Source organism: Pristiophorus japonicus, chromosome 1 (genome assembly GCF_044704955.1).
Source record: "Pristiophorus japonicus isolate sPriJap1 chromosome 1, sPriJap1.hap1, whole genome shotgun sequence".
NCBI lineage: Eukaryota > Metazoa > Chordata > Chondrichthyes > Pristiophoridae > Pristiophorus > Pristiophorus japonicus.
In genome coordinates, this window is record NC_091977.1 from 404,746,208 (window position 1) to 404,759,104 (window position 12,897).

The following is a 12,897-nucleotide window of genomic DNA, read 5'->3' on the forward strand; positions in this document are numbered from 1 at the left end:
ATGGTGGAACCTTGGTATGTTTCACACCATTTTTGCTCGTGAACTGTGCAAATTCTTCTGAACGAAATTGTGGTCCATTATCTGAAACAATTGCTTCTGGGGGGCCAAATCAAGAAAACAATCTTCGCAAAATGTCTAATGTTTTACTTGTTGTTATTTTCCACATTGGAAACACCTCGATCCACTTCAAATGGCTATCAATCATAAAAAACAATTGTTATGTATGTAAACCTGTAAATACCATGTCTAACCACCAGAGGGCTTATCCTCTGGAGTCCCAAGGGATTCCACAATCCCTTGGGAGCACCTGTATATAAGAAGGCCTCACAGGCTAGAGAGGCACTCTGAGATCTGTAATAAAGAACGACGGTCACACCTTACTTTGAGTTTGCAGTATCTAGTCTGACTCTTTATTCAAGACATAACAACTGGTGACGAGGATGGGATCATTTCGCTGATCGAATTCAATGAGTGGGCCAGTCTGATCGTTCCAGTCCTCGAGAGACAGCACCGTAAGAATCTGTGGTGATTACAAAGTAACTAGCAATCATTTCTCACTGCAAGATCACTACCCGCTACCGAAAGGCAGACAACCTATTTGCGACGATGGCGGGAGGAAAAACGTTCACGAAGCTGGACTTGATCTCGGCCTACATGACGCAGGAGCTGGAGGAATCATTGAAAGGCCTCACCTGCATCAACACGCACAAAGGTCTCTTCATTTACAACAGATGCCCGTTTGGGATTCGATCGGCCACAGCAATATTCCAGAGGAACATGGAAAGCTTGCTGAAGTCAGTCCCGCGCACCGTGGTCTTCCAGGACGACATCTTGGTTACAGGTCGGGATACCGTTGAGCACCTGCAGAACCTGGAGGAGGTTCTTAGTCGGCTAAGTCGTGTGGGGCTCAGGCTAAAACGCTCGAAGTGCGTTTTCCTGGCGCCTGAAGTGGAGTTCCTGGGGAGAAGAATCGCGGCGGACGGCATCAGGCCACCGATTCGAAGACGGAGGCAATCAAGAACGCACCGAGACCACAGAACGTGATAAAGCTGTGGTCGTTTCTAGAACTCCTGAACTATTTTGGTAACCTCTTACCGGGTCTTAGCACATTGTTACAACTCGTGCACTCTTTACTGCGTAAAGGAGATGAATGGGTATGGGGTAAAAGCCAAGAAAATGCCTTTGAGAAGAAAGCTGTTATGTTCAAACAAATTGCTTGTGTTGTACGATCCATGTAAGCGTTTGGTACTAGCATGTGATGCGTCGTCGTATGGGGTCGAGTGTGTATTGCAACAAGCGAATGAATTTGGGAAATTGCAACCGGTTGCTTATGCATCCAGAAGTCTGTCTAAGGCTGAGAGGGCCTACAATATAATCGAAAAAGAAGCGTTAGCGTGTGGTTACGGGGTAAAGAAAATGCATCAATATCTGTTCTGGCTCAAATTTGAATTGGAAACCGACCCTAAGCCGCTTATATCCCTTTTTTCTGAAAGCAAGGGGATAAATACGAATGCATCAGCCCGTATCCAGAGATGGGCGCTCATGTTGTCCGCATACAACTATGCCATCCACCACAGGTCAGGCACAGAAAACTGCCGATGCTCTCAGTAGGCTGTCATTGCCGACCACAGGGACGAAGATGGCATGGCCCGCAGATCTAGTCATGGTAATGGAAGCATTCGAGAATGAGCAATCCACCTGTTACCACCCGACAGATTAGAACCTGGATGAGCCAGGACCCCTTACTGTCCTTAGTAAAATAACTGTGCTCCACAGGAGTTGGTCTAGTGTCCCGTTAGAGATGCCGGAAGAAATAAAGCCGTACCAGCGGCGCAGAGATGAAATGTCTCTATAGGCAGACTGCCTCCTATGGGGTAATCAGGTAGTGGTGCCAAAAAAGGGCAAGGACACCTTCATTAGTGATTTCCACAGCACCTACCCAGGCATCAGAATGACGAAAGCGATAGCCAGATCCCACGTGTGGTGACTTAAGAGTCCTGCATGCACAAATGTAATGCATGTTCACAGTTAAGTAATGCACCCAGGGAGGCGCCACTAAGTTTATGGTCCTGGTCCTCCAAACGGTGGTCCAGGGTCCATGTCGACTATGCAGGCCCATTCTTGGGAAAAATGTTCTTAGTGGTTGTAGATGCGTACTCCAAATGGATTGAATGTGTGAAAATGTCGGCAAGCACGTCCGCTGCCACCATTGAAAGCCTAAGAGCCATTTTTGCCACGCATGGCCTGCCTGATGTCCTTATGAATGACAATGGGCCGTGCTTTACCAGTTTCCGAATTCAAGGAGATCATGACCCGCAATGGGATCAAACATGTCACATCTGCCCCATTTAAACCAGCGTCCAACGGTCAGGCAGAATGAGCAGTTCAAACAATCAAGCAGAGCTTGAAAAGGGTAACTGAAGACTAACGGCAGACTTGCTTATCCCGAGTCCTGCTTCGTTACCGCACAAGACCCCACTCGCTCACTGGGGTCCCTCCCGCTGAACTGCTTATGAAAAAGGCACTTAAGACAAGTCTCTCGTTAGTACACCCTGATCTACATGAACGGGTAGAGTGCAGGCGGCTTCAACAGAATACATATCATGATCGTGCAAATGTGTCATGCGAAATCGAGATAAATGATCCTGTATTAGTGTTGAAGTATGGACAAGGTCCCAAGTGGCTTCCTGGCAGCGTTTTGGCCAAAGTGGGGAGTAGGGTGTATGTGGTCAAACTCTCAAATGGACTCACCTGCAGGAAACACTTGGACCAAATCAAACTCAGATTTACGGACTATCCAGAACAACCCATAATAGACTCTACCTTTTTCAACCCTCCAACACACACACCAGTGGCAACCGATCCAGTGGTTGACCACGAAGCAGAACCCAGTAGCCCAGCAGGACTCACCACCCCCAGCAGCCCAGCAAGGCCAGCTGCACAGCAGCCCAGCGTGGGCCCAACAAACAACTCGCCAAAACCAGCATTTGCACCGAGACGATCAACCAGAGAAAGGGAAGGCCCCAGATCGACTCACATTGTAAACAGTTACACTATTGACTTTGGGGGGGGGGAGTGTTGTTATGTATGTAAACCTGTAAGTACCATATCTAACCACTAGAGGGCTTATCCCCTGGAGTCCCAAGGGATTCCACAATCCCTTGCGAGCACCTGTATTTAAGGAGGCCTTACAGGCTGGAGAGGCACTCTGAGATCTGCAATAAAGAACTACGGTCACACCTTACTTTGAGCTTGCAGTATCTAGTCTGACTCTTTATTCAAGATATAACACTTCGAGCTCAGCAAATTAATATGTAGCCTTTGCCACACCCTGGGAGGCCGTTTCCATAGCTGTAATGGTACTGATGGTGGTTGCTTGCTTACCGATTGACATGTCGTACACTGACTTACGATGTACTCTATATATTTATCAAGACCTGGCCACCATAAGTAACTGCTTGCAAAACTCTTGGTCAAGCACATTCCCAGATGCTGGTCATGGAGGTCTCTTAATAATTTGGACCTGAATTTATTTGGTAAAACCACTCTTGCACCCGACATGATACAATCTTTATCGATTGATAATTCATTCCTACGAATCAAGAATAGATGAATATCTTTGTCTGTTACTTGGTTTGGCCATCCATTTGCAATACAGGATGGTATGTTGCCTCCCTGGTGCAAGGGTCAAGGATGTCTCGGAGCGGGTGCAGGACATTCTAAAAAGGGAGGGAGAACAGCCAGTTGTCGTGGTGCACATTGGTACCAATGACATAGGTAAAAAAAGGGATGAGGTCCTACGAAACGAATTTAAGGAGCTAGGAGCTAAATTAAAAAGTAGAACCTCAAAAGTAGTAATCTCGGGATTGCTGCCAGTGCCACGTGCTAGTCAGAGTAGGAATCGCAGGATAGCGCAGATGAATACGTGGCTTGAGCAGTGGTGCAACAGGGAGGGATTCAAATTCCTGGGGCATTGGAACCGGTTTTGGGGGAGGTGGGACCAGTACAAACCGGACGGTCTGCAACTGGGCAGGACCGGAACCAATGTCCTAGGAGGAGTGTTTGCTAGTGCTGTTGGGGAGGAGTTAAACTAATATGGCAGGGGGATGGGAACCAATGCAGGGAGACAGAGGGAAACAAAAAGGAGACAAAAGCAAAAGACAGAAAGGAGATGAGGAAAAGTGGAGGACAGAGAAACCCAAGGCAAAGAACAAAAAGGGCCACTGTACAGCAAAATTCTAAAAGGACAAAGGGTGTTAAAAAAACAAGCCTGAAGGCTTTGTGTCTTAATGCAAGGAGTATCCATAATAAGGTGGATGAATTAACTGTGCAAATAGATGTTAACAAATATGATGTGATTGGGATTACAGAGACGTGGCTCCAGGATGATTAGGGCTGGGAACTCAACATCCAGGGGTATTCAACATTCAGGAAGGATAGAACAAAAGGAAAAGGAGATGGGGTAGCATTGCTGGTTAAGGAGGAGATTAATGCAATAGTTAGGAAGGACATTAGCTTGGATGATGTGGAATCTATATGGGTAGAGCTGCAGAACACCAAAGGGCAAAAAACGTTAGTGGGAGTTGTGTACAGACCTCCAAACAGTAGCAGTGATGTTGTGGAGGGCATCAAACAGGAAGTTAGGGGTGCATGCAATAAAGGTGCAGCAGTTATAATGGATGACTTTAATATGCACATAGATTGGGCTAACCAAACTGGAAGCAATACGGTGGAGGAGGATTTCCTGGAGTGCATAAGGGATGGTTTTCTAGACCAATATGTCGAGGAACCAACGAGGGGGGAGGCCATCTTAGACTAGGTGTTGTGTAATGAGAGAGGATTAATTAGCAATCTCGTTGTGCGAGGCCCCTTGGGGAAGAGTGACCATAATATGGTGGAATTCTACATTAGGATGGAGAAGGAAACAGTTAATTCAGAGGCCATGGTCCAGAACTTAAAGAAGGGTAACTTTGAAGGTATGAGGCGTGAATTGGCTAGGATAGATTGGCGAATGATACTTAAGGGGTTGACTGTGGATGGGCAATGGCAGACATTTAGAGACCGCATGGATGAACTACAACAATTGTACATTCCTGTCTGGCGTAAAAATAAAAAAGGGAAGGTGGCTCAACCGTGGCTATCAAGGGAAATCAGGGATAGTATTAAAGCCAAGGAAGTGGCATACAAATTGGCCAGAAATAGCAGCGAACCCGGGGACTGGGAGAAATTTAGAAATCAGCAGAGGAGGACAAAGGGTTTGATTAGGGCAGGGAAAATGGAGTACGAGAAGAAGCTTGCAGGGAACATTAAGATGGATTGCAAAAGTTTCTATAGATATGTAAAGAGAAAAAGGTTAGTAAAGACAAACGTAGGTCCCCTGCAATCAGAATCAGGGAAAGTCATAACGGGGAACAAAGAAATGGCGGACCAATTGAACAAGTACTTTGGTTCGGTATTCACGAAGGAGGACATAAACAACCTTCCGGATATAAAAGGTGTCAGAGGGTCTAGTAAGAAGGAGGAACTGAGGGAAATCCTTATTAGTCGGGAAATTGTGTTGGGGAAATTGATGGGATTGAAGGCCGATAAATCCCCAGGGCCTGATGAACTGCATCCCAGAGTACTTAAGGAGGTGGCCTTGGAAATAGCGGATGCATTGACAGTCATTTTCCAACATTCCATTGATTCTGGATCAGTTCCTATGGAGTGGAGGGTAGCCAATGTAACCCCACTTTTTAAAAAAGGAGGGAGAGAGAAAACAGGGAATTATAGACCGGTCAGCCTGACATCGGTAGTGGGTAAAATGATGGAATCAATTATTAAGGATGTCATAGCAGTGCATTTGGAAAGAGGTGACATGATAGGTCCAAGTCAGCATGGATTTGTGAAAGGAAAATCATGCTTGACAAATCTTCTGGAATTTTTTGAGGATGTTTCCAGTAGAGTGGACAAGGGAGAACCAGATGATGTGGTATATTTGGACTTTCAGAAGGCTTTCGACAAGGTCCCACACAAGAGATTAATGTGCAAAGTTAAAACACATGGGATTAGGGGTAGTGTGCTGACATGGATTGAGAACTGGTTGTCAGACAGGAAGCAAAGAGTAGGAGTAAATGGGTACTTTTCAGAATGGCAGGCAGTGACTAGTGGGGTACCGCAAGGTTCTGTGCTGGGGCCCCAGCTGTTTACACTGTAGATTAACTGTAGTATCTCCAAATTTGCCGATGACACTAAGTTGGGTGGCAGTGTGAGCTGCGAGGAGGATGCTATGAGGCTGCAGAGTGACTTGGATAGGTTAGGTGAGTAGGCAAATGCATGGCAGATGAAGTATAATGTGGATAAATGTGAGGTTATCCACTTTGGTGGTAAAAACAGAGAGACTGACTATTATCTGAATGGTGACAGATTAGGAAATGGGAGGTGCAACGAGACCTGGGTGTCATGGTACATCAGTCATTGAAGGTTGGCATGCAGGTACAGCAGGCGGTTAAGAAAGCAAATGGCATGTTGGCCTTCATAGCGAGGGGATTTGAGTACAGGGGCAGGGAGGTGTTGCTACAGTTGTACAGGGCCTTGGTGAGGCCACACCTGGAGTATTGTGTACAGTTTTGGTCTCCTAACCTGAGGAAGGACATTCTTGCTATTGAGGGAGTGCAGCGAAGGTTCACCAGACTGATTCCCGGGATGGCGGGACTGAATCAACTGGGCTTGTATTCACTGGAGGTCAGAAGAATGAGAGGGGACCTCATAGAAACGTTTAAAATTCTAACGGGGTTCGACAAGTTAGATGCAGGAAGAATCTTCCCAATGTTGGGGAAGTCCAGAAGCAGGGGACACAGTCGAGGATAAGGGGTAAGCCATTTAGGACCGAGATGAGGAGAAACTTCTTCACCCAGAGAGTGGTGAACCTGTGGAATTCTCTACCACAGAAAGTTGTTGAGGCCAATTCACTAAATATATTCAAAAAGGAGTTAGATGAAGTCCTTACTACTAGGGGGATCAAGGGGTATGGCGAGAAAGCAGGAATGGGGTACTGAAGTTGCATGTTCAGCCATGAACTCATTGAATGGCGGTGCAGGCTAGAAGGGCCGAATGGCCTACTCCTGCACCTATTTTCTATATTTCTATAATACACCTTTGACATAACTGGGTCACTCTACCAATCTGTTCAGCTGTGACTGGCAGTTCATCAATGTATGAAAAATAGAACACTTCTTCCCTCTCCGGTGTAACGTGATGGGGAAGGCAATCTAGACATAGCATCAGCATTACTGTGATCAGCTATTCGTCTGTATTCAATATCATATGTATATGCTGACAAAATCAAGCCCATCTCTGCATTCGGGTTGCAGCTAATGTTGGAACTGGGGACTTTGGATGGAGGATTGCTGTCGGGGGCCTATGGTCCGTAATGAGAGTAAACTTATGACCATACAAGTATTTGTGGAACTTCTTGACCCCAAAAATTAATGCCAAAGCTTCCCTTTCGATTTGCGCATAATTATGCTCACTGGCACTGAGAGTGCGTGAAGCAAAAACAATTGGTCTCTCCTCCCCACTGCGTAATACATGAGAGATTACTGCCCGAACTCCATATGGAGAGACATCACATGCTAGTTTGATCTCCTGAGATACATCATAGTGAACCAACATGATGCTCTCTACCAAGTTGCTTTTACACTCTTTGAATGCTGTATCACATTCTTTTGACCAATTCCAATGGATCTGTTTTTTCAATAGTTCATTCAGTGGATGTAATACTGTAGCCAAATTTGATAGGAACTTCCCATAATAGTTCAAAAGATCCCAAAATGATCGAAGTTCAGTGACATTCTTGGGAGTGGGTGCATTTCTGATTGCATCCAATCAAGGAAAAACTGGATACAAACCATCTTTGTCTACTCCTGTACCCTAAGTGCACCACTGAGTTTTGAAATAACTCACACTTGCGAACAGACACTCCTACTCTGTGCTTCTCTAGCCGTTTGAGGACTTCATTCAATATGTTATGAATTTGCCTATTTGGTGCTGAAATTAGTATGTCATCTAAATAACATACTACCCCTTTAATACCTTGCAAATTCTGGTTCATTACCCCTTGGAATATGACAGAGGCGGAAGACACTCCAAATGGTAGCCTAGGTGGTATTTATCGTCAAGCATGACTTGGACTCCTCATCTAGTTCAAGCTTTGAGAAAATCTGACCCTCTGTCAGTGTTGTGAACAAATCTTCTATATTTGGCAATGTATTGGGGACATTACTCTCTAGAACCTGGTTTATGGTTACTTTATATTCACGACACAATCTTACCTTACCATCGGACTTAGGTTCTACAACAGTGGGTGTAGCCCAATTACATCGATCTATCTTAGAAACAATGTTCTCAGTCTCTTGTCTTTTGAGTTCTTGCTCAACTTTCTCCTTGAGTGCATATGGTACGGAACGTGGCTTGCACGATCTAGCGTCCTTCTGTACTCTGACACTCACCTGGAAGCCTTGGATCGGACTTCCCGTTTCGTAGAACACCTTCGGATAATTCTTGATGACATCATCCTTTGACGCAAATCTCGTTTCAACACGTAAAATCTCACTCCAATCCAGCTTCAGTGATCCCACCAATTTCTTCCTGGTAAGGCAGGCTTATCTCCTGCCCCTACTATTAGAGGCAAGCTCTGAACTTGATCCTTGTATTTCACCGGCTCTATCTTGGCTTTCTCCAATGGGAAATCCTGCAATTTGTCAAGGTATAGCAACTCCGGTATTACACTCATGGATGCACCAGTGTCGATTTCCATGGGTATCTTGAATCCCGCAGCATCTATGTGGATTATGATACTTTTCGAATCGCCATCCGTTAATCTCGTGCTCCTGATGACATTTAACTCTAACATCTCCACGTCCTGTTGTTGTTCTTCCATGCTATGTAGTCTCTGGGGATTTCTACTCATAGTTTTGAAAGCTGGTTTACCGTTCAGTCGGTATGCCTTCGCAAGATGCCCAGTTTTCCTGAAGATGAAACACTCTGCCTTCACATATGGACAACTTTGAGCAGGCACCGATAGTAGGACGTCAATGCTCTGGGGCCCCACTGCCTTTTACTTTGAACCTGCAGACGATTCACCTCGGTTGTCTGATGACTGAAATTAGTATGAAATTCTTGGGAATATTGATCGGCCATGCTCATTGACCTAGCTGTCTGACAAGCTAAGTCAAAAGTCAAGTTAGGCGTCGTCAATAACTTTCTTCTGATCGCATCATTTTTCATCCCACAAACAAAGCGGTCTCGCAATGCTCGGTTCTGAAAGTCTCCGAAATTACAGCGAATAGATAGCTTTTTTAATGCTACAATGTACTCACTGATATATTCTTCGGCCTTCTGATTTCGTATTCCAAAATGATAACTTTCAGCAATTTCGAATGGAACGAGGCTGTAATGTTGTTCTAACTGAGTTAGAATCTGTTTCAGCATTGTCTCCTTTGGCTTGTCGGGCACAAGCAAATTTATCAGCGTTTCATATAACTCGGACCTGGCCTGTTAAGAATATAGCTGTTTTTCGTTCCAACACCGCTCGGTTATTGTCTTCATTACCGGGGGTTTCGATGATATTATTTGCAGTGAAAAGCATTTCTATCCGATCCACATACGTTCTGAAACTTTTACGGTCACGTTGAAATGCCCCCAAATGCCCTATAACTCTCATGGGGCAGCCATTTTGACTCTGGTAGTTTAACCAAGTGTGCTCGTAATTTATCTCTGATTTGTAGTTGTTTTCAAAAACAGAGAAGCTCTCAAAATCTCTCTGTCGGCTGGCTGAATCCTTCACCAACAAAAATTTCAGCTTTGCATTATCCAATTACATCCCATTCTCGTCGCCAAATGTCATATCTTTGAAGAGTACACACAAAACAACCTGTAAGATGGCTGCAGGCTCCGGAATCTTCTGACCTGCTGGTCAGGCACTAGCTGCAGTAACACAGGCGTCCACAGTGTACAGCTATGGACATTACAGCGGGGATGTCCACGTCGAAATGTCTGAGCTCCCGGGCAACGATAGCAGTGCAGCGTTCCAGTCTGTCACTGTTGGGGTTGTCGATGAGGGTGCTGAAGTTCCAGGTCCCGAACTTCATTTTGAATGGTGGAAGATGCCTGTGTGTGAGTTCTTTTAACGTGGGGTGGCCGTTGCACATGGACTTAGCAGAGCGAGGTCTCGGCCCAGTAACAAGGGGGTCCAAAACGACTGGAGACCAAGCTCTTTGTATGGGCCTAATTGCTTGTGGTGGGATGTGAGCTGTAAGCTCGGCGCTGAGCAGCGCCTTTTGGAGAGATGGTGAGAGATACGAGGTGTGGAGAGTGGGAGTGAGAGATTTGAGGCAATGCTTCCCTCTACGAGGTATTAGCTCCCACTTGAGTACTCTAAGATGGCCCCCAGGATGGCAGTTCTCTAGGGAGCTCTCTCTGAACAACTTTATCCCTGGCCCCTCTCCCTCCCGCCCCCTCCCCACCCACTATTTAATTTTCCCCTGGCCCTAATAGTGGGTGCATTTCTTACCCCTAAAATCTGTGCTGCAAGGGCAGCTGCTGAGCTACCCATCCCCCAACCATGCCTGCTCCTTACCTCCATCTGTGAGCACCGTATTTACCATCCAGATCGATCTTACAGCCTACCGGACCTTCCTGCCACCAAGACTTTCGCTCCTCCACTGGATGTGGCCGATTCAGCTGTTCCACTCGATCTCAGACGGCGTCCGGTAAGCCTCCGACCAGCTCCAACCACAGGTTTAGCTCCTACCCTCTCTCTCCGCCCTTACACTCGATCCCAGTGGCATTTCGAACTGTACCCTCTCTCTCCGCTCTCGCACTCAACTCTATCGGCGCTTCGACTCTACCCTCTCTCCGCATCTGACTCCAGTGATGTCTCGGCCTCCCTCCGGCCGCCGGTGCCACTCAACTGCGGAGGCAAAAGCAGCTGAAGGAATCGTGATGGAGCCCCTGTCGAGTACGTAGTGTGTGCAATGGCGGCGGCCACTCTGACCTCTTTGACCTCTCCTCCTCCTATGAACTGGATCTCTGGCCATCCCAATGCCTGCCCTCAGCCAGGAGCAAATACCACAAACAGCAATATAATAATGACCAGATCATTTGTTTTACTGATGTTGGTTGAGGGATAATTGCTGGCCAGGAGTGACCAGAGTCCTAAAAATAAAGAATTAATAATTAAGTGACTGAAGGAGTAGCTGAATAAATGTTTGCTTCAGTTTTCTGTTATTTTGTTCAGATGTTCAGGACAGTCGAATGTTCAAGAACTTTCCTAAATACCTGCTGCACGATTTACAAGTCAAACCACTGACAGGACACTTCCACAATTGGAGCATCACTACGCAGGTAGGATTTAAGGAGCCTTTTCAACTAACATTGTTTTAATTAATATACTTTGAGTAAATTGTAATTATTCTTGAACTGTGGATAGACTGTCCCTTGATATGCTCATTTTCAGCTTAAAAAGTGGAAGCACAAGTTTGATAGGGTTTTTGTTGACTTTTGGGGAGAGGACAATTTTCTTCAAATTTATGTTATAGTAAAAACGCACACAATCCAGATCTAAATAATAAAACCTGATCATTTATGTATCTATATAATAGCTTAGATTTGTTGTTTAATAAAGTTTAATTTTGATAACAGATTGGAGATTTTTGAGGGTTGATATATATTTGCCTCAATCTAAGTTGAGTTGTAGCTGTTTAAAGCTAGTTTGCAAATAGAATATGAACCCAAGGAAAAACATATTATTTTTAAAAATGTAAAACACCAAATAAACGTGATCAAGGAGAGGGACAGTAAGTGGAGGGGAACTGAATACATTTCTTAGTTGAACCCTCTGTCAACATCCAGACTCACAGTTGAGTTAAAAGGCAAATTAGGTACAGATAGAATTATTTTTACTCTATTTCAACAATGTGACTCAATCATAACTTCAGAAGATCATTCCCACTGGGAATTGATTTGAGACTCACTACTCTTATTATATTTAGAATAGCTTGGTGAGGGAGAAGATTTCCTTTCATCACCAAGATGAAATTAAATCCAGCCAAACAGGTGTAAAGTCATTGGGGCTGAAATTCACTTGCGCAAGAAAGCTGGCACATCTCGTGACTTTTTGGGGCCATTACTGCTTAAATTTTTTCAGCGTGGCCCAATTGATTTTTACCTCAAAAAATGGAAAAATGGGTTCCAGCGCTAAGGAGCCCTTCCACAGTGCTTTTTCCAACGCTGTGGATGTGTTAATTGCAGTGTAATTCTCATGGATAAATTCAGCATGGTGGTAATGTGCTGCTAACGAGCCAGCTGCTTCCTGGCCTTCTTAAAGGCCAGGGTTTGCAGCTAGGCCCTGAGAAGGGGAAGGAGTTAAGTTTGACCATGGCTGCTCTGAGACGAGCAAGGAGGGCAAGCCGCTTCACGGATGTGGAGCTGGACATCCTGATGTGGAAGTCAGAAGAAGACTCCTGTATCCGGTCGTGGGGAGACCAACAAGGGAGGTTCTCAATAATGTATGGAGGGATATAGCAGGGGAGGTCTCAGGCACCTCCATCCATCAGAGGACTACAGTGCAGTGCAGGAAAAGGTTCCACAACATCATCCATCTTATGAAAGTGAGTACCTCTTCCACCAACTGCTGACCTTGCATCTGCGAGCTTCTCCTTCAACATTCTCTTATTTCCCCATATTCACTCTTTAGTCACTCAAGCAGCATTTCATTGTTCATGCCTATATATATATATCTGATGTATCATCACAGTGGTACTCACCAACTATTCTTTGTTTTGCAGGCCAAACTGGCTCATAATAGAATGGAGTAAAGGAGGACTGTTGGTGGCAAGGCAGATATACAGGTCCTCA

At 45.3% G+C, this 12,897-nt stretch overlaps 1 protein-coding gene across 1 annotated transcript in view; it reads left to right on the forward strand.

Annotated features, from left to right (window-relative positions):
- LOC139267078 (gamma-glutamyl hydrolase-like) overlaps positions 1-12,897 on the forward strand; it is a 268,758-nt gene that overhangs the window by 70,430 nt on the left and 185,431 nt on the right. The window contains exon 6 of the mRNA XM_070884891.1: positions 11,279-11,385. Within this exon, the coding sequence (XP_070740992.1) occupies positions 11,279-11,385 (107 nt within the window). The remainder of the gene's footprint in view (positions 1-11,278; positions 11,386-12,897) is intronic.